The 22,463-nt window shown below is 37.0% G+C and overlaps 1 protein-coding gene across 2 annotated transcripts in view; it reads right to left on the reverse strand.

The window, feature by feature from the left end:
* ZFYVE9 (zinc finger FYVE-type containing 9) overlaps positions 1–22,463 on the reverse strand; it is a 198,416-nt gene that overhangs the window by 77,519 nt on the left and 98,434 nt on the right. The window contains exons 6-9 of one of the 2 annotated variants that reach the window (XM_080801406.1): positions 10,713–10,812; positions 8,102–8,278; positions 6,112–6,281; positions 1,220–1,340 (exon numbers count right to left, since the gene is read on the reverse strand). In XM_080801406.1, coding sequence (XP_080657532.1) covers positions 1,220–1,340; positions 6,112–6,281; positions 8,102–8,278; positions 10,713–10,812 — 568 coding nt within the window. The remainder of the gene's footprint in view (positions 1–1,219; positions 1,341–6,111; positions 6,282–8,101; positions 8,279–10,712; positions 10,813–22,463) is intronic. The other variant, XM_080801407.1, reaches the window with a different exon arrangement.

Below are 22,463 nucleotides of genomic sequence, written 5' to 3' on the forward strand. Positions count from 1 at the left end.
ACAGCTAGAAAGTAAGGGTACAAGGATTAAAACCCAGGTTTGTCCAGTTTTGTTTTCTGTTTTTTTAAAAGATTTTATTTATTTATTTATTTGACAGAGAGAGATCACAAGTACGCAGAGAGGCAGGCAGAGAGAGAGGAGGGGAAGCAGGCTCCCTGCTGAGCAGAGAGCCCGATGTGGGACTTGATCCCAGGACCCTGAGATCACGACCAGAGCTGAAGGCAGAGGCTTAACCCACTGAGACACCCAGGCGCCCCAGGTTTGTCCAGTTTTGTAGCCCATTCTCTCCCAACTATTCCACAGCATAAGAAAAAACATGAAAGTGTGGAAAGTGAATACTCAGAAAACAGTAAATGATCTGTAATGTGCATAAAGTACTGGGGTACTGGCTGGAAATAAAGTTAAAAAGATAAGTTGAGATAAAGTTGTAAGAAACATTGTATGCTAAAATAATTAATTTATACTGAAGGCATTGAGAATCCACTGAATGTTTCTAAGCCTGAGCAATAAAAATGACAATATCTATGTAATATAAAAAGATAACTGGCAACAACATGGAAGATAAAATAAAGGAGAGAAAGACTGAAGGCAAGGTGACCAGGTAAAAGACTAGGATAAAATTGTGGAAAGATTATTGATAAACCACCTCCTAAAAATGTACTAACTAGATGCTGATCTGCATCTATCAACAACAAACTTTCACATAGAGACAAGCATTCTTTTGAATGGACAGTCATTTTACTTTTTACCAGAACTCAGTAAAAATATTTTTTAACAATAAAATTGCTATTTATGTTCTGTGCTCCTGATTTATCTATGTATAATTCTGAATGTATAATATACTGCAAAACAAAAAGTTAGATACTGTCCTGACTGTTCAATCAGGTGGGCCAAATCCTAGAATTATAAGCAACTCTTCAGAGTGTCATGTGTTTCAAAATACAAAGAAAAAAGTGCCAATGAACTACATTTATTCTATAATTAAAAATAATAAATAATAATAATAAATCCTTCCAACAAATGAAATGACCTTATAATATAAAAACATAAATATCTACTCTAAAACTACCAGTAACAGCAACAATTATTTTCATGGCACTGAGTAGTTGTTTTCCCAGATATTTGGTTATCACTCAAATTCTCTCTCCTTCCCTTAATTAGAAGACAACATCTGGCTTCCCGCAATTACTATCCCTGTTTAATATGCAAGTCCGCATACCTCCTTTCACACCCGTGGAGATGAGAATGGGAGGAAGGCCATCTTCAGGAATTAGGTTCATTGCACTGCCAACAGGACTTCCAACCTGAGTTATACTCCCAGAGAACAGAGAAATATCCGTCTAGGAAAAGCAAATCAGCAAAGTGAGCTTTACAGAGAGGCCTAGACTTTAGCAGGTTATTGTTGAGAATATAAATGTGAATTTAAGTGAAAATTTGGAAATTCACCCTTTTTGAAAAACAGCATAAGTTTCTCATTAACCTGTGGTTTCCCAAAAGCCTGGGTTTATACTATGAACATATTTCCAACTATAGAGTTTCTCTTTTTGATATCACCAAATCATAATGACAGAAGAGGCCTTGTAACCTGGGTTAAAGCTTTCTCTACATGGGTTTCCTCTGCCATAAAAGAAAATATTTTTTAAAACTTTAGCGGCAACAGAAACAAAGTTTCAATGTTATCTCAGTTTCTGAAACTTCAATACATTTGGGTACACTTAAATTCTCATTTACACTGCTTTTTATTTTTTATTTTATTTATTTATTTTTAAGATTTTATTTATTTGTCAGAGAGAGAGAGCAAGAGAGCACAAGGAGGAGGAGTGGCAGGCTGAGAGGAGCATATATGGGACGCGATTCCAGGATTCTGAGATCATGACCTGAGCCAAAAGCAGATGACACTTAACCAACTGAGCCACCTAGGCATCCCTTACACTGCTTTTTTAAAAATAACTTCAAGCCACCTAGGCGTCCCTTACACTGCTTTTTTAAAAATAACTTCAAGAGACACCTGAGTGATTCAGTCAGTTAAGTGCACCCAACTTCTGGTTTGGGCTCAGGTCATGATCTCAGGGGCGTGAGATCAGGCCCCTTGTTAGGCTCCATGCTGGGCACGGAGTCTGCTTAAGATTCTCTCTCTCCTTCTCCCTCTTTCCTTCCTCCCCTCCACTTTCTAAAAACAAATTAATTAATTAATTAGAAATAACTTTGAGAATAGTGGTGATGGTTGTACAGCAATATGAATGGACTTAACACCACTGGTATGTACACTTAAAAATGATTAAAATGGCAAATCCCATGTTGCATATATTTTACCACAATAAAAAAAAAGGGGTTAAAATTAACTGATTAAAATATAGAGATTAAAGGAGTGCCTGGATGGCTCAATTGGTTAAGTGTCCAACTCTTGATTTCGGCTGAGGTTGTGATCTCAAGGTCCTGGGTCCAATGCCCCATGTTGGGCTCCACGCTCAGCAGGGAGACTACTGGAGGATTTCTCTTCCTCTCTCTTTGCCCCTCCCCTGCTTGCCCTCTCCTTCTCTCTCTAGTAAATAAATGAATCTTTTAAAAAATACAGATTAAAATAAGTCATTGTTTTTATTTACTATGCAATGAAATAAAACTTCAAGTTCATTTTTCTTTGCATTAATATGAAGATCACATTAACTACACTGTAAAGTATAATGTTGAAACACACATTTGGGGTGGAGTTAATTCTTTCAATCCATGAGCATGGAATGCTCTTCCACCTTTTTGTGTCTTCTTCAATTTCTTTCATGAGTGTTCTGTGGTTCCTCAAGTACAGATCCTTTACCTCTTTGGTTAGGTTTATTCCCAGGTATCTTATGGTTCTTGGTGTTACAGTAAATGAAATCGATTCTCTAATTTCCCTTTCTATATTTTCATTGTTAGTGTATAAGAAAGCAACTGATTTCTGTACAGAGATCTTGTATCCTGCCACATTACTGAACTGCTGTATGACTTCTAGTAGTTTGGGGGTAGAGTCTTTGCGGTTTTTCATATAAAGTATCATCTCATCTGCAAAGACAGAGAGCTTGACTTCTAACGACTTAATAGAATATGCTCAAAGATCTATTAAAATAATGCTCTCCTCACTATATTCTATACAACTAAGCAAAAAGAAAAGCCTTTAGAAGTGTTTAAAAACTGTTTTTAACATGTTTAAAAGTATTTATAGCAGCTTTACTCATAAGAGCCAAAGACTGGAAACCATCCAAATGTCCATTAACAGGAATACAGATAAATTGTCATATCCATACAATGGAACACTTCTCAGCAATAAAAAAACAAACAAACAAAAAACTAGCTTTTGATGCACATGTGGATAAATCCTATAATCATTAGTTTAAGAAGCTAGACACAAAATATTATATACTATATGTTCCCATTTATATGAAATTTAAGAACAGAGGCGCCTGGGAGGCTCAATCAGTTAAGTGTTTGCCTTTGGCTCAGGTCATGGTCCTGGGGTTGAGTCCCGCTTCGGGCTCCCTGCTCAGTGGGGAGCCTGCTTCTCCCTCTCCCTCTGTCTGCCACTCCCCCTGCTTGTGCTCTCTGTGTCAAATAAATGAAATCTTAAAAAAAAAAAAAAAAGACATTTAAAAACAGTCAAAACTAATCCATGGTGATACAAATAAAATAATGATTGCCTTGGGGGAAAAACACACAGGTATTGACAGAAAAAGGGCATGAGAGAACCTTCTAGAGTGATGGAAATGGTCTATATTTTCACATTGGCTGAATGCAGCCAGTGGTGGCTGCATGGGTGTGTCTATAAGTTCATCAAGTTGCTTCCTAAAGATTAATATTCCTTAAGCACTTCACTATCTAGATTTTAAACCTGAATAAAGATTAAAACTATTCTTAAAAAAATATGTCCATGTCTTACTATATTTTTGTCTAACTATAATTTAGGACTCTATCAGTTTTTAGGGGGTTTTTGCTAAAAATTTTGCAATGTTCTTGGGGTGCCTTGGTGGCTCAATTGTTAAGCATCTGCCTTCAGCTCAGGTCATGATCTTGGGGTTCCTGGGATCAGGGCCTGCATTGGGCTCCCTGCTCATCAGAGAGTCTGCTTCTCCCTCTCCCACTCTCCCTGCTTGTATTCCCACTCTCGCTGTCTGTCAAATAAAAAAAATAAAATCTTTAAAAAAAATTTTTTTTTTGCAATGTTCTTGCTAAAACTTTTGCAGTATTCTCAATACATCATCATGTAATAGGAGATTTGGAAAATTTTATTGACAAATGATTATTACCTGCTTTGAAAGCCTAGTACAGGAAATACAGTAATCTATTCTTACTCTTTAATGATGCATAAATCCATCTTTTAGTATTACAGAAAGTGGTCATCTGGCCTCTACTAATATATCATCTGTGGAAAGGAATTTATTTCATTCAGTGAGCTCCTATTAAGTGCCATGCACTCTACTAGGTCCTAAAGATGAGAAAAATATGTTTTAGTCTGGCCTTATAAAATCTGTTTTTCCACATTTTACCAGATTAAGTATTAAAACAGAGTGTTAAACAATGCAAGAGACAGAAGTAAAATAACTAACTTGGTTTTAGATTTACAAACTGGGCTGAACTTTGTTTTCGTTTCTTTTTTCTTTTCTTTCCTAACAATTTTATTTGACAGAGAGAGAGATAATGAGAGAGGGAACACAAGCAGGAGGCATGGGAGAGGGAGAAGCAGGCTTCCCGCTGAGCAGGGAGCCCAATGTGGGACTTGATCCCAGGACCCTGGTATCACGACCCGAGCCTAAGACAGACACTTAACAACTGAGCCACCCAGGCACCCTGAACCTTGTTTCCTTCTAACATTCATTCACTAAAACTTCCTCTTGCACTGAAACAAAATTTATATTCTAAAAACCTATCAGGGGCACCTGGCTGGCTCATTTGATCTTGATCAAATGAGTGTGCAACTCTTGATCTCAGGGTTGTAAGTTTGAGACCCATGTTAGGTATAGAGATTACTCAAAAATAAAATCTTTTTTTTTTTTTAAGATTTTTTTGCTTTTATTTGATCAGAGAGAGAGCGAGAGAGAGAGAGAGTGCACAAGCAGGGGGAGTGGCAGGCAGAGGAAGAGGGAGAAGCAGGCTCCCACAGAGCATGGGGAGCCTGATGTGGGGCTTGATCCCAGGACCTCAGGACCACAACCCAAGCCAAAGGCAGATGCCCAATCCACTGAGCCAACCAGGCATCCCTAAAAAGAAAATCTTTAAAAATCTTACATAGAAACCAAAAAGTAGGGGTGGCTGGGTGGCTCAGTCAGTTAAGCATCTGCCTTCTGCTCAGGTCATGACCCCAGGGTCCTGGAATCAAGCCCCACGTCATGTTCCCAGCTCAACAGAGAGCCTACTTCTCCCTCTCTCCTCTGCCCGTGCTCTCTCTCACTATCTCTCCCTCAAAGAAAGAAAGAGAAAGAAGGAAACCAAAAGGCAGAACAGAAGACAGCAGAGAGCTGCTCAGTTTAAGAGAAAAGAATAGAGGGACTCTTCAGCCTCTTTTATATGGCCTGGCCCTATATTCCCACAGAATCTGGGGAACAGTTTGAAAACCAATATACAAAGGGGGCAGGATTCCATCTGCATGACTTCTAACAATAGCACTAGCCTGAGCTCACTGTGAACAACCTTCATAAGAATCTTTTTCCCAGGAACCTGGGTGGCTCAGTGGGTTAAAGCCTCTGCTTTCGGCTCAGGTCATGATCCCAGGGTCCTGGGATCAAGTCCCGCATCAGGCTCTCTGCTCAGCAGGGAGTCTGCTTCCCCCTCTCTCTGCCTGCCTCTCTGCCTACTTGTGATCTCTGTCTGTCAAATAAATAAATAAAATCTTTAAAATAAGTAAAAGAAAATCTTTTTAAAAAAAAGACTCTTTTTTCTGAAAAAAACCTCCAAATATAGAGCAAAGAAGAATAGGTTTTACCAAATTTACTTTACCCTTAGACACACACACACACACACACACACGCACTAAACTGTATCTGAAACTTATAGGGTTCCACAGAAAGGTCACTCGACTTGGGCAGAAACAGCCTAATGCTGAATGAACTAAGTTCTTACTTTTAGTTACTGTTTTTGTTTTCTTACCTCTGTTGGTAGAGGACTGGTAGTTACTGGCTTTACTGGGTCATGTGACACAGCCAAGGTTCCTGCAGAGGAAGTTCCATTCACTGTTAATTTGGCTGCATCAGCAACTTCTCCATTAGGCAAGATCCCATCAGCAAACCAAACTCGCCTCTGCTCTCTGGGCTGAGCCACTTGAGGAGCCAGAAAAATAAAACAGGCATCAAAGTGATATTGGTAGGGTTTCTAACATCAAAGAAGAGAAGGTCACCAATTTCAGAAGTACAAAGAAATGACTATTTAGCATCTTATTATAAATACAAGAACTGTAACTGTGTATAAAAGTGGTTATAAATTAATAAAATACGAGTTTAAATATATTTTTTACTTCTGTAACTTCAAGTTAAATCTTTATTTAAAACACTTTACTTTAAAACATTAAATACACTTATGATTACATCACATACCCTCCTCCATATCATTGACAGAGAAACTAAGAAAGGTGGTTTAAGTGCCTAGGAAATAAATTAATAGCAGGGAAAAAATATCTAGCAATAGATAGCCACATCTCCTAAAAGTATGAGGTTTCCACAGGAATTAAATATCTGGAAAAGTGATACCGTATTTTTAAAGGGCAAAAGATGCCCTGAAGAATGTTGAAGAATTATTTACTAGTAAAGGAAGAGTTGGCACAGATATATAAGAGAATTGGGAAGCAAACAGACCAGATCTTTAGCTGACGTGTAACTGAAGATGAAAGACTGATCTGGTAGTGTAAAAGTAGTCTGCAGTAGGGGAAAAGCTGGAAAACTAGGTCTGATGAAATGATCTCTTTAAATCCAGTTCCGAAAATCAATCCCAAAGAGCCAAAACAAAGACAGACTAGGGAAGAACAACAAAAATGACAAATGAAGTAAAGAGAATAAAGATTTTAAGGAAGAAAGCCTGAACTCATAAAAATACAAGGAATATGACTAAGGGATGATCTGAAAAGATGGGAAAATGGGGAAGAATATGACAATATCAGTAGAAGTCTTTGATCTTCAAAAGGGGAGGAGGGCTATTTAGCAAAGGGAAGGGAATATTACTAGACAGAAAGACATAAAATTAATGAAAGAAGACTGATTTTAATTATCAAGGGAAACTTCCTGACAAGATTATTTTAAGGAAATATATAACCGGTTTTTACTACTGATAATCTCCTGACCTTACAACGTACTGTTTATCTGACAATATCATAATTCTAAAGATAAAATAAACTAAAATAAGTTGACCCTATAATGTCCTACTTATCATGTGATATAATCAGAATTAAAGTTCTGGATTTTATAAAGGTCTAAGTACCTAATGATACTTTCAAATGGATAGATTAAAAATGAAAAGAGGGGCACCTGGGTGGCTCAGTGGGTTAAGCCTCTGCCTTCGGCTCAGGTCATGATCTCAGGTTCCTGGGATTGAGCCCCGCATCGAGCTCTCTGTTCAGCAGGGAGCCTGCTTCCCCCTTCTCTCTGCCTGCCTCTCTGCCTACTTGTGATCTCTCTCTCTCTCTGTCAAATAAATACATAAAATCTTTAAAATATATTTAAAAAAATGAAAAGAGAAAATGGCAATATGTTTCCAAAAAGCAATACTAGAACCAGCTGGTCCAAAGAAAGAACTCTTCATTTTCATAAACACCTACAAAGAACATTAAAGTAGGCATGAGGCTAGGATTTTACAGATCAACCTCAAATTCTGTATCTTTTTTCAAGTATAAGCAGTGTAATCACTACGTTTTTAAGCTGGAAAGGGTATTAGCATATTTTTAGAGGTGCCTCCAAAATATCAGGCAACACAGTATTACTTGCCCAGAAATAATCTTGACACATTTCTCACCTTGTTCCTTCCACTTTAATAACCACCCAGAGGGACTTAATCTATAGTGTTTTAAAGACTTGTGCTGTAAAATCACATCAGCACCTTTTCAGAGGAACTTGGTGAGGAAAAAGAGAGAGAAGAGCACATGATCCCCTACCTTCTGCTCCAGGGTGCTTTAAAACTCCCACAGGTACCATCACAGTGGGAGGTGGAGAGCTCAGGGCTCCTGAGGCCTGAGCTTGCTGCAAGGGAGGGATAGTAGAACAGTATTCAGCAGGATTGTTAGGGTTAGGGCTCTGGCTTGAGGCACTCATCATGTTCTCCCAGGCTTGAGCTAAAGCAAATACAGACAATCAATGTGAATGGATTGCAAAATATGGACATCAAGACCTCCACAATATTGGATAAATAATGTAGCTCCTCCTCATTAACATTCATAGTATGTTTCTCTTCCAGCTAGTGAAAGTATTAAGGTGATAGGTGATTTTATTCAATAAAGGAGACCATTTAGTTAGTAAACTATTTGGAAGCAACAAATATGAATTAGGAGATACTTCTCATACAGACTGAAAGCACCAGTCTGAGGTTAATGACTAGGCTCCTGGCTCCTTTAAGAGACCATACATTCCCTTAAGAGGGAGTGAAACATCAAACTTACTAAGGATTTGCAACTGGGGCAGCATAGACATGGGGGGCAGGTTTAATATTTGATGCATTTTATAAAGTTCTATCAAAAATCAAAATCGGGGACTAAAATAGCATAATTCCATTATATGATATTTTTTTGTTTCATTTATAGACGTCAAGGCTCTTCTTAGTTGAGGTAAAATCTCAGTTGAAAAATTCTGAAGCCTAAAGCTCAAGAGAACACATCTCAACATGTTTGTGAATTCTGATTCTGTGTAATCATTACCTCACGTAAAAATATCCAGCAAAAACAACCATTTCACATCTTTGGTGTCTCAAAAGCAGAGGACACATTTGAACATGAAAATGTGCCAATGTCATATAAGTGCCATCAACCAATATGAATGATCACAAATGCATTAAGATTCTGTATACTCTATTATTTTACTAACTAAAATTTTAAATATTGATGTATCAACTATTGTTTTTAAAGTAAACAGGATGAAAGATGCTACAGAAATGAAAGATATCAAATTTTATCTTCTAGGTTCAGGTAATACCACATGCCCAGGAATGGAAACCACCCAATTTTTTTAAGCATCCTTTAAAAACTCTCATTCAACATCAAAGAATGATCCATAAGATTATGAACATTTATTGCCTCCAAACTTCAGGACAAGGCTAAAAACAACAGCTATGTTCCTTTAAAAGCACTGGCAGAAAGAGGGGAGGAAGAGAAAAGGTGAAAGGGAAAAAGGGATAGGGAACACTGAAAAGCATCAAATTAAATATTCAGAAAAAGACTTCGCTAAGCCATGCGAGAGGAAAGACACTGGAAAAACCAGAAAAAGTAGATTACTTTAGGATCCCCTGGTAAGGGGATCCTTGGCTTAATAAAAATAAGTATTCCATATGAATCCTCTGCCATTTCCTTCATCTTTAGCTATGCCAAGTTTAAAAAAAAAAAAAAAGAAGCTATCAACTTGAAAGACCTCATCAAATAAAAGAGGTACTGGGTACTGTAATTAGGTATCATGCTCTTTTCTGTGGATATATGTCCGAAAATGAAAGCAGGAATAAAAATCATCAATTGAGCAAATGAATGAAATAACTACCATCTAAAAATTGACCCTTAAGAGTAGAGAGAATGAATTAATATTTGATCAAAATTGTAAGAATTCAGAAATGGGAGGAAATTGGATGGATCACAGGAGATCAGAACAGATCAGATTAACTGACATGCAGTAGGTTAATAAGCCAGCAACAGGAAAACATCACTAGGAGCAACGCAGACAGACAGAGCAGGAGGGGTCTTAAGCAGATAGGTTCTGGCCTCCAGGATGCACCCGACCCTGGCACAGGCAGCAGTGGTGTCCAAGTTGAACATTTTATTAGTAATTCTTCTGGCAACTGTGCAAAGATGTACTCAAAGAGGAAATACTACAGCCTGATCAATTTTGTTGCATCTCTTTACAAAATACTGCTTTAAAATTTTTAACTAAAATTCCCTTGATTTCATTTCCAGTCCCATAAAGATGGAACACGGGACAAGCTATATGTACCTTCTCCTGGCCATGCCCTTTTACCACATAACTAAATTCAAAACAAATATCCTTCTAACAAATCTAAGTAGTATTAAGGTGATAACTGATAGAAAAATGGACTTCTCTATTTGATCTTAGATGCTAAAATATTTATTTTTAACAAGATAAATGAAACAAGGTGTTACTAAGACTATATTTTAAGTTATTAAGTTATTCCCTAGAGATGGCTTCCCTTGAAAGGAAAACCTAGGCCCAATTTTAACATTTCATCATCTGAGTAGTCAATAGCCTCCCACCCCCATCCCACTTCAGTCATTTCATAGGAACATTAAAGCCACACAGCAGCAGATTTCCATAAGAAACTCCATTCTTCCTGTAAAACTTACCTGACGTTAGCATTCATTCACTGAGTTTAGGCACAGGAATTCTGAAATTCTACAGTACTTTCAAAACATGGAAATCTATTTTCAGTTAATGTTGTGCCTTTTGAGAAGGTGAGCAACTTATAGAGAAAGGCAGGAAAAAACAGTAGCCTTTTCATAGGAATTCTCTTGTTTTGTCTCCCTAACTGTGAATCCAAACTGTTTTAATACTTACCATTCATTAGCACTGAATGGCAGATTACACATACTCTAGCTTCCTTTCTATCCATGTATAACAGTTTACATTTCAGGCTACAGCAGGAAGCACAGAAAACCTGTAGAAAAAAGAACATACTAAATTTATTTAGAATCACAATACGAAAGGAGCAAACTAATACTGACCAACACTGACTGACAGGAAACCATATTACTACAACACTGAAAATTTCAAAGAAAAATGCAATTGAGGAAGCTGGGCACAAGATCCAATTCAAAAGCAAGAGCAAGATGACAAGTCTATCAGCAATAAGGAAAGTCAAAGTGCCGGCTGAAAATAAAAATTTAGTCAAGATCACATAAGAAGGGACGCCTGGGTGGCTCAGTTGGTTAAGCGGCTGCCTTCGGCTCAGGTCATGATCCCAGCGTCCTGGGATCGAGTCCCACATCGGGCTCCTTGCTCAGCAGGGAGCCTGCTTCTCCCTCTGCCTCTGCCTGCCTCTCTGTCTGCCTGCGTTCACTCTCTCTGACAAATAAATAAATAAAATCTTTAAAAAAAAAAAAAAAAAAAAAAAAAAAAGATCACATAAGAAATACATAGCGGGGGGGAGGGGGGAATGAGCTACCCTTAGGCGAAATTCCTATACACATGTTACATAACATGGGCATTTAAAGACAAGTTACATCTGTTTGGAAAGCCAAGATGGCAGGGTGAAATAAGCAAGCACTGAGAATTCCAGGTTTTAGCTTCTGGTTTTTACTCATCTTGTGTGTGGAATAATAACCATAATCATCGTTTTCACTGGTTTGGTATGAAAGCCAGGAAAGATCAAAGTATACAACTCAATCCTAAAATAAGGACAGGCGTAGCTACAGAAAATCAAAGCACGCAACCAAAAATTCACCAGGCCAATTTCTAGCACCTCATTTCCACTTTCCAGGGTTGGTTCCTGATAATCTTACTTTCTTCTCCCTTCCACATCAGGCAGTAATTGAATCTCCTTAGCTCCCTCTTAAGATTTATTTTCTTGAGAAGTCATTAGTCACTTATCACAGAGAGCCCCATACAGGCGGAAGGCTGTTGCCAGTATGGTAAATTCTACTAATCCAGTCTTTATGGTCCAGAAGTATCTATCTGACAAAGATGAATCAAGAGATGAGGTCATATTAAAGACAAAGAGAGATCATCTCCTTTCCTACTAGGTACAATTAATCTATCTAGCTACCATGATCACCAATTTACAGTTTTCAGAGTCTTTATTTTCTCAAAGTAACTCTACAATGTAGAGGGGACAGGAAATAGATTATCCTTTTTCTATCAAAAGAAACTGAATTTGGATGGTTAAAAGACTTGTTCAAGTTCACAGCGAAGTGTATGAATACAAGCTTTTTACATCTACTATCTCATTTAACCTCGATGAAGGTACTCATTTACAATTAAGAGAGTTAAATAAACAAATGTTAAGTAAAATCTTTCAGTTGTACAGCTAGTAGGTTACGTAAGTCTCCAAAGACCCTGTTCTTAACCGTTATGTAATACTGCCTCATACTAATTCATATATGGCCTTTCATTTTAATTTGAGACTTGACTTTTCCTTCTCCCTCCGGTGACTTAGTCAGTGGCTAAGTCCCGCTGGTTCTCACTCTTAAATGGTCCTTCCAAAATATCTCCTCCCCTCCATCAATAACGCCACTGCCTTTATTTAGGGTTATATTATTCAAGGCTAAGAAGATAATCATAATCAATTATCTGTCTTCCTAGTTTTTAGATATGCCTTTCTAATTCACCTTTCACACAATAAATGACAGAACTTTCTAAACAGTGAATCTAATCATATAAATCCTGAAATCTTTCAATAACCTTTCTACTCAAGACATAAAACAAAGAAGCTATCACTCACTCATTCATGCTACAAATGTCTGAGCTCCAACTATGTGCTGTGCAGCAGGCTACCCTACTAGATGTAGCAGTGAACAAAATAGGTATGACCTTTGCCTTCATGAAATTCACAGCCATATTAGTCTACAGAGGTTATAATCTGAAATTAAATAATCACACAAGTGAATATAAAATTACTTGCTTCAAAAGAAACACATGATAAAATAAGATGTAATCTGGGCCTTACCTCGACTGGCAGAGTCAAGGTTGGTTTTATGTAGGAAATGAGAGAGAAAAAATCTGAGGTAAAAGTTTTTTATGCATAAAATGGTAACAGGAGAGAGATAATAATAAGCAGAGGAAACAGTGAGTGTACAGGTCCCATAAGGGGAAGACAGCATGGCTCCATTAAGAAACTAAAAATAGTTAATGTGGCTAGAGGCCCTTAGGTTAAGGGAGGCATTGAATAAGATGAGGCCAGACAAGACAAATACCATATGATTTCACTCATGTATGGAATCTAAGAAACAAAACAAATGAACAAAGAAACAAAGAGACAAACGAAAAGAAAGACAAATACGGAGAACTGGTGGTTGTCAGAGGGGAGGTGAGTGGGAGCTGGGTTAGATAAAGAGGATTATGAGGTACAAACTTTTAGTTATAAAATAAGTCACAGAAATAAAAAGTAGAGCATAGGGAATACGGTCTTTAAGAGTTATGTATAGAATTGTTCAATCATTATGGTGTATAGATGAAAATATAACTCTGTATATTAACTATACTTCTACTTTTAAAAAAAGATGGCAGGGGTGCCTGGGCGGCTCAGTGGGTTAAAGCCTCTGCCTTCGGCTCAGGTCATGATCTCAGGGTCCTGGGATTGAGCCCCGCATCGGGCTCTCTGCTCGGGGCGGAGCCTGCTTCCCTCTCTCTCTCTCTCTCTGCCTGCCTCTCTACCTACTTGTGATCTCTCTCTCTGTCAAATAAATAAATAAAATCTTAAAAAAGAAAAATAAATAAAAATTTAAAAAGATGGCAAACCAAGCAAACTTCTATAGGTTGTATTAATAATTTTGTTTTTTTAATAGAGCAATGGGAAATCACTTAAATATTTTAATCAAAGATATGATCAGACCTGCATGGCTGTAGTGTAGAGAAAAAAGAATGGATTTGGGATTACTCAAAATACAGAACTCAATCAATGTGATACACCTTAACAGAATGAAAGAAAAAAACCCACATAATCATCTCAAAGCAGAAAAACCATTTGACAAAATGCAACACCCTTTTATAATAAAAACAGTAAAAGAACCTAGAAATATAAGGAAACTACCAACATAATAAAAGCCATATAAAAAAATCCATAGTAATCACCATACTCAGTGGTGAAAAACTGAAAGCTTTTCCTCTAAGTTCAGAAATGAGGCAAAGATGCCTGCTTTCACCTCCTCTACTCAACAACGGTACTGGAATTCCTAGCCAAAGTAATTAAGCAAGAAAAAATAAATGGCATCCAAATGGAAAAAAGTAAAATTATCTGTTTGCAGATGATATGAACTTATATACAGAAAACCCTAAATATTCCACATAAAAAAACTATTAAAACCTATTAATGAATTGAGTGAAGTTGCAGGATACAAAGTCAACACACGTGTATCAGTAGCATTTCTATACACTAAAAATGAACAATCTGGGGTGCCTGGGTGGCTCAGTGGGTTAAGCCTCTGCCTTCGGCTCAGGTCATGATCTCAGGGTCCTGGGATTGAGCCCCACATCGGGCTCTCTGCTCAGCAGGGAGTCTCCTTCCCCCTCTCTCTCTGCCTGCTGTTCTGCCTACTTGTGATCTCATTCTCTCTGTGTCAAATAAATAAATAAAATCTTTTAAAAATGAACAATCTGAAAAGGAAATTATAAAATTCCATTTATAGTAACATCAAGAAAGAATAAAATAGACTAGATAAAATATTTGTGTTATATATAATGAACAAAGGGCTAAGATCCATAACATATAAAAAGCTTCAATGAACTAATAAGAAAAATACAATGCTACAAACGCTTCTAAAGAAGAATTCACACAGGTAAATTTACAGAAAAATTTACCAAAATATAAATAAAATGACTAACTAAAGATATACTAATTATCACTTGTGACAAAATAAAAATTAGAAGAATGAGATACTCTTTTTCTATTGTACAAAGATTTTTAAGAAACTGGTATTATCCAATGGTGGTGAAGATATAGAGAAAAGGAACTTTCGGGGTGCCTGGGTGGCTCAGGCAGAGCTGAAGCCTCTGCCTTCAGATCCAGTCATGATCCCAGGGTCCTGGGATCAAGCCCTGCATTGGGCTCTCTACTTAGCAGGGAGCCTGCTTCCTCCCCTCTCTCTCTCTCTCTCTGCCTCTCTGCCTACTTGTGATCTCTGTCAAATAAATAAATAAAACCTTAAAAAAAAAAAAAAAGAGGAACTTTCTCTCATATCCTCCTGGTGGTAGTATAAATTGGTGGATTAATTAACCAATATCTTTTAAAATTTTAAATGTTCTCTCCCTTTGACTTAGCACATGCAATTTTTTAAAATTTTATTTATTTTTTATTTTCATTTTAGAAGGGGGAGGGGCAAGGGGAGAGCGAGAATCTCAAGCAGGTTCCACACACAGCACAAAGCCCAAAGTGGGGCTCAATCCAATGTCCCCGAGATCACAACCTGATCCGAAATCAAGAGTCAAATGTTTAACTGACTGAGTCATACAGGTGCCCTTGGCACATGCAATTTGAAAGATTTATCATACAAAAAAAAAAAAAATCAAATGTGCAATGAGATATATAAAAGAATTCACTCTGTACAGTTCATAATACTCCAAAGTTGTAAACAACAAAAATGTTCATCAGTAGAGGAATGGTTAATTAAACTGCAGTATAACCATTAAATGGAATGCTGATAGCCTATAAAAAGAATGAAATAGTTTTCTATGTAGTTACTTATATGAAAAAGCAAAAATAATCAAGTTGGAGGATAAGAATTGGACAGAAATAGGGCTTTTCCCCCCCTTCTCTCTATTTACTTTACATTATTTTTTTGGTGTTGGACTGGGATATTTAAATTTTATTTTGAGTAGAGCCTTTTCTGTATTCTAAGAGGAAAGAGAATTAAAAGGATTAGTTGGATGTTACAGGTTAAATAGTCACTCCCCCAAATACATATATTGAAGTCTTAACCCTCAATACTTCAGAACGTGACTCATTTGGAAATAGGGTCTTTACAGAGGTAATCAAATTAAAATGAGGTCATTAAGGTGAGTTCCTAATCCAATATAAATGGCGACCTTATAAAAGGGGAAATATGGACACAATATGTGGAGAATAGGATGTGAACATAAAGAGGGCCATCTACAAGCCAAGGAGAAAGACATGGAATAGATCCTTCCCTCACAATCCTCAGAAGGAACAAACCCTATTACCACCTCAATCTCAGACTTCTAATCTCTGGCACTGTGACACAATAAATTTCCATTGGTTAAGCCACCAGTTGGTGATACTTTAAAGATTTTATTTATTTATTTGAGAGAGTGAGAGAGTGATTACGAGTTGGGGGAGGAGCAGAGGGACAGGGACAAGCAGAGTCTGCTGTCCTGGAGACCAACCAAAGGGTTGATCTCACCACCCTGAGATCATGACCTGAGACAAAATCAAGAGTTGGAGGCCCAACTGACCAAGCCACCCAGGTGCTACTTTATTATGACAGTCCTGGTAAACTAATATAGTTGGGAACTTTCCGAAGTAAAGTAAAGGACTTGCTTTTGGTTAAAAAAAAAAAAAAAAAAATCCCCATGTAAGAATGGAAAAAAAAAAAAAAAAAAACCGAAAACAAAGATATCCTTTTGTAAAAGCAAGCTAGAGGGGCAGCATTATGCAGTTGAACAGAAGGACCTAAGACTACCTATCCTTCCCAATATACGATGAGCCTAACAGTAGTGTGGAGGGGGATCTTTTATGTCTCCAAGGAAATTAGAGCACCAAAGTTAGTTAGAAAAGTGGATGACTTACCAAGAAACTACCTACAATGGCAAGAAAATGGTAGTCAGGCAAAGGGATGCATCCATGCCAGAGAACTACATGGGATCAAATGTAACATACACCACAAAACCACCACAGGACAGTGCCTTTGACTGACACAGATGGTGTACCACAACATGAAATAGAAGACTGACCCAGAAATGCTGGCTCTCATTCTCAAAAAGACAAAAACTATCATGTAATAGCTCCTCGGGTTATAAGAATTAGTACCATGGAATAGATAGGCAGAATCTAAGAGATTGGAACCAACTGAGAACAGGTTAATCATCTTGGATTTAAAATTACTGGACAATACTAAAGTTGCCTGACAAGGCCAAGATCAAGTTGTTTGCCATGAATCAGGTTAGTCAGTGTTCAACAAGGGCATTCTTGGCATTTGGGGCAGCCAATTCCTCACTGTTTGGCAGCCCAGGTCCCAGATTACTAAACACCAGCAGCAACCCCAGTCACTGTGACAAACAAAAACATCCCACCCTCACATTGCAAACATCATCTAAGTACCTTCCCCGGTTCTCTGAGCTAGAGAGTCAAAAAGTCAGTTCTAGAAATAGAGAATTACATATTTGCACATACAAACTTATTATACCACCAAAATACATACCATATACTTTTATTATCAGAACTAATACAATCTACTACAATCTATTATATTTATTTAACTTATTCTCCATTTTCCCAAGCTAGGGTATAAACTTCATGAAGTAAAGAACTAAAGTATTTCAATACTGTTATCACAGTGCCTGAAATAAAACAGGGACTTAACAAATGTTTACTGCTTCCTTGATTACTACAGTTATTGCACACATGAATATATGAGCAGAGAAACAAACATTAATGTGGACTTATCTGGGAAGGCCTATATCACAGACACATTTGTCTTTGCAAAAAGACCAATTATGATGATTTATTATACATATTATATTCAATGTTCCAGCTAAGTACTGGTTAAAATCTTCCATTTGTGTATTTTTGGTTTTTTTTAACTGAGGTCAGTTCCTTTATTTTGTTGTTTACATATATTAAGGTTTATTCTTTGTAATGTAGAGTTTAATTTTTTTTAATTGAGGTAGAGCTGACACACATTATATTAGTTGCAGGTATACAACATAATGATTCAGTATTTGAATATACTGCAAAAAGATCACCAAAATAAAGTCTAGTTAATATATGCCATCATACACAGTTACAGAATTTTTCACTATGACAACTTTTAAGATTCACTCTCTTAGCAAACTTTAAATATGCAATTAAGTATTATTAACTACAGTTGCTATGTTGTACATCACATCTCTATAACTTACTTGTTTTATAACTGGAAGTTGGTACCTTTTGACTCCCTTCACCCATTTTGCCATTCTACCTGACCCCTACCCTTATTACCTCCCTCCCTCTATGAGCCTAGGGCTTGGGAGGTTTTTGTTTTTGTTTTATTTTTAGATTCCACATATAAGAGAGATCATAAGGTATTTGTTTATTTCTGACCATTTGTGTGTTTACATGTAATTTTCTTTAATGTGGCATTTCTGGATTCATTCTCAACTTTATCATTCACTGGCCAAATGAGTTTGTGGGAGTAATTTAAACTCTGCAACCCTCAGTTTTTCCTCATATGTAAAAATTAAATGTTAATATTCTCCTTCTATGGCTTTCATGAGGATTAAATGAGATAATACATGGAAAAGGTAGTACACAGTAGGAACTGAGTGAATGATAACACCTTTCTTATTTCCCTTTTCTTTCCTTTCAAAACTTCCCACTCATGGCTTTCCACATAACAAATCCTACTGCCAAATTGGTAAGTTTGTTTTTTAAGATTTTGTTTATTTATTTGATAGAGAGAGAGAGAGAGAGAGAGATCACAAGTAGGCAGAGAGGCAGGCAGAGAGAGAGGGGAGGGAAGCAGGCTCCCCGCTGAGCAGAGAGACCGATGCGGGGCTCATTCCAGGACCCTGAGACCATAACCTGATTCGAAGGCAGAGGCTTAATCCACCGAGTCATCCAGGTGCCCCAGATAAACAAGTTTTATACTCCAGTACCATGTGTGCCTATTTATGCCCCCTTACTGTGTGCATAATACTTAGTCCTTGAAAACTCTTGAAAATTCAAATCAGCAAATGTTCACTTATTTCTTCCCAATTTAGAATAAGAGTGGAAAAAGTGATATCCCAGGTCTTCAAAAAAGTACTGTAATTATGACAAAAAATAACTGCCTTGCAAGAACAAACACAGGAAAGTGCTTGTAAATGACCAATATCAGCTATTCACAAAGACAAATGACAATAACAACTTGTAAAAGTTCTTAAGTGCAGAAGAGTACTTTACCCTGGCTTATTAGCAAATACCAAAACCAATGTAGCAAGAGCTAAAGCGGTTCTGATTCCAACTCTGCCTCTATCCAAACACCTGTTCCAACTTGACTGTTATTAACTGAAAACAAAAATAATTATTAGTCATTTTAAGAGTATACCACAGGAAGGGCTTTTATAAAAGGTCTCTATTTTGACCCTGCAATTTTATTTCTAACCCACGTTACACAGGCAGACAGATACAACAACAGAATTATAAGAAAACAAATTCGACATAAAACCTTAAACTTATTTGAAGCTACCAGACTGGTTTCCTCTAAGATGCTATAAATTAATTTTTATGTCCTGTTATTATTTTTTAAATAACCACATTGTGTTTTAAGTTTTTTTTTTTTTTTTTTTTTAAAGATTTTATTTATTTATTTGACAGAGAGAGATCACAAGTAGGCAGAGAGGCAGGCAGAGAGAGAGGAGGAAGCAGGCTCCCTGCTGAGCAGAGAGCCCGATGCGGGGCTCGATCCCAGGACCCTGAGATCATGACCCGAGCCGAAGGCAGTGGCTTAACCCACTGAGCCACCCAGGCGCCCCTGTGTTTTAAGTTTTATGTGTAGGTTAAAAAGTGCTAATTTGTAAAAGGCAAGCAATTAAAATATGTCCCTTTTTTTAAGCCATATTCTGGCCATTCTGCATTTTTAAAACTTACTACAGAAATTTTCAATCATATAAAAATAGACATAACAGTATAAAAAATGCCTAAGTGCCCACTGCCCAGGTAAAACAATTGTTAAAGCAAATCCTCACCTACTTCTCCCTCATTTAATCATTTTGGAATAAAGCTCATATATCATCTTTAAATATATATCTCTGAAACACAGGGACTATTTTAATACAACACTACCATATCTTAAAATTAAGATTTCTTAAAATTAACAATTTCTTAATATCAAATATCTGAACAATGTTAACACCTTTTTTTTTTTTTTTTAGATTTTATTTATTTATTTGACAGACAGAGATCACAAGTAGGCACAGAGGCAGGCAGAGAGGGGGGAAGGGAAGCAGGCTCCCTGCCAAGCAGAGAGCCTGATGCGGGGCTCGATCCCAGGACCCTGGGATCATGACCTGAGCCGAAGGCAGAGGCTTTAACCCACTGAGTCACCCAGGTGCCCCAATGTTAACATTTTTTAATGGACTTTTTTTTTTAAATAGACTCTCTTTTTTAGAGCAGTTTTGGGTTTACAACAAAATGAAGCTGACATTAAAGGGCATTCGATATACCCCTCCCCCAACACATGCCCTAGTCTCTGCCATTACCAACATCACTCAAGTTTCCCAAGGTGGAAGCTTAGATAACTGACTTTAGATCTTTCTTTTCTAATTTATGCATTTAATGCTACATTATTATTGTATTCTTTTAAATTTTATTTTATTTAACTTTTTAATGTTATGCTTGAAGCAGAAATCAAAGAGGTCCATAATACTATGATTAGTGAATGTCTCAAGTCTCTTATTATACAGGTTCTCTTTCAAAAATATTTTATTGGAAGAATTGAGTCATTTGTCCTGTACTTTCCCACACTATGGATTTCATTGATTGCCTTCTTGTGGTGATATTTTTTAATGCATTTCTCTAACTTCCTATTTCCTATAAATTGACTGCTAGAAATTAACCAGATTCAAATATGCTTTTTCTGAGAAGACTATCTCATAGATATTGAATTTTTTTTTTTTCTAAGATTTTATTTACCTATTTGACCCAGGGAGAGACAGAGGGAACACAAACAGGAGGAGTGGGAGAGGGAGAAGCAGGCTTCCTGCTGAGCAGGGAGCTCCACAAGAGGCTTGATCCCAGGACCCCGGGATCATGAGCTGAACCAAAGGCAGAGGACTAACCACTGAACCACCCAGACACCCCCATCCCAAATTATTATTATTTTTTAAAGATTTTATTTGTTTATTTGACAGACAAGTAGGCAGAGAGGCAGGCAGAGAGAAAGGAGGAAGCAGGCTCCCTGCCGAGCAGAGAGCCCGACAGGGGGCTTGATCCTAGGACCCCGGGATCAGGACCCCAGCCGAAGGCAGAGGCTTTAACCAACTGAGCCACCCAGGCGCCCCCCAAATTATTTTTAATCAAATCAATATTAAGAACCACTATTAAGAATTAAAAACAAAAAGAAAATAAGAACAATTACCCAGAATTCCACCAATTAAAACTACTTGTTTTGTATTTTCCATGTTCACTTTATATATACATGTTTTTATGACCAAGAGTAACTTTTATAATTATAAGCAAAGCATAACTATGAGTTTGCATTTTATTTTATCCATATATCATCACAGACATTTTTTATACTGCCTTATAATTATTTTTAGTGGTCAATCCAGATGTATATATCGTATTTATCATTATCTAATTTTGGACAGAAATTGTTTTAAATGTACTTGCTATTTAAAGTAACACTAGAGGCGTCTGGGTAGTTTAGTTGGTTAAATGTCCAAAAACTCAACTCAGTTCTTGATCTCAGAGTTGTGATTTCAAGCCCCATGCTGGGCTCCGTATAGCATGGAGACTACTATGGAGCCTACTTACAACCAAAAAAAGCCCTTTGAGCTTAATAAATAAATAAAGTAACACTAAAATGAACATCTTTTTGCCTTACAGTTCTTGCTCTTTAGGGATTATTTTCCCCAAAAGAAATTATTAGCTCCAAGAATTGATACTTAATGGCATTTTAAACGTATAAACATGCTGATTTCAACTTAACATCACCTGCATTGAGTATTATCAAGTTTCTATTGTTCCCTGCATAAGTATGAAATTTTCATTTTTACCTCATAATAACTAATAAATTTAAATATTTCTCTACTGTCTACTAACCCACTTAAACCTCTTTTGCCCATTTATATATTGAAAATGTGATGGTTTTAACAAAAGACAGTTTTGTCATTTGACATTCTGTAACCAACTTCTAATCTGTTCTTTCAAAGGAAGCCATCTAAGACTCAATATCCTACTCTGCGTTTTTCAAATAATTTTCAAATTATTTTCAAATAATTTTCTTCTGGCTTAAAAAACATTGTGACTGGGGTGTCTGGCTGGCTCAGTTGGTAGAGCATGCAACTCTTGGATCTTAGAGTCATGGACTCTGAGCACCATGTTAAGTGTAGAGATCAGTTAAAAAAAATTGACGTGACACCTGGGTGGCATAGTTGGCTAAGTGTCTAACTCCGGTTTCCACTCAGGTTGTGATCTCAGCATTGTGAGATTGAGATTACGCTGGGCTCGGTGCAGAGTCTCCTTAAGACTCTCTCTCCCTTTCCCCCTTCACTTGTGTGCTCTTTCTCTCTAAAATCAATCAATCAATCAATTAATCTTCGGAAAAAAAGTGTGACCAACCTAGATGAAATGGACAAATTCCTAAAAATACAAAACCTGCCATGTCTGAATCAGGGAGAATAGAAAATCAAAATACTTCTATAACTAGTAAGGAGACTAAGTCAATAATCAAAAAC

This window comes from Martes martes (assembly GCF_963455335.1).
Source record: "Martes martes genome assembly, chromosome: 4".
In the NCBI taxonomy this organism is placed as follows: Eukaryota; Metazoa; Chordata; class Mammalia; order Carnivora; family Mustelidae; genus Martes; species Martes martes.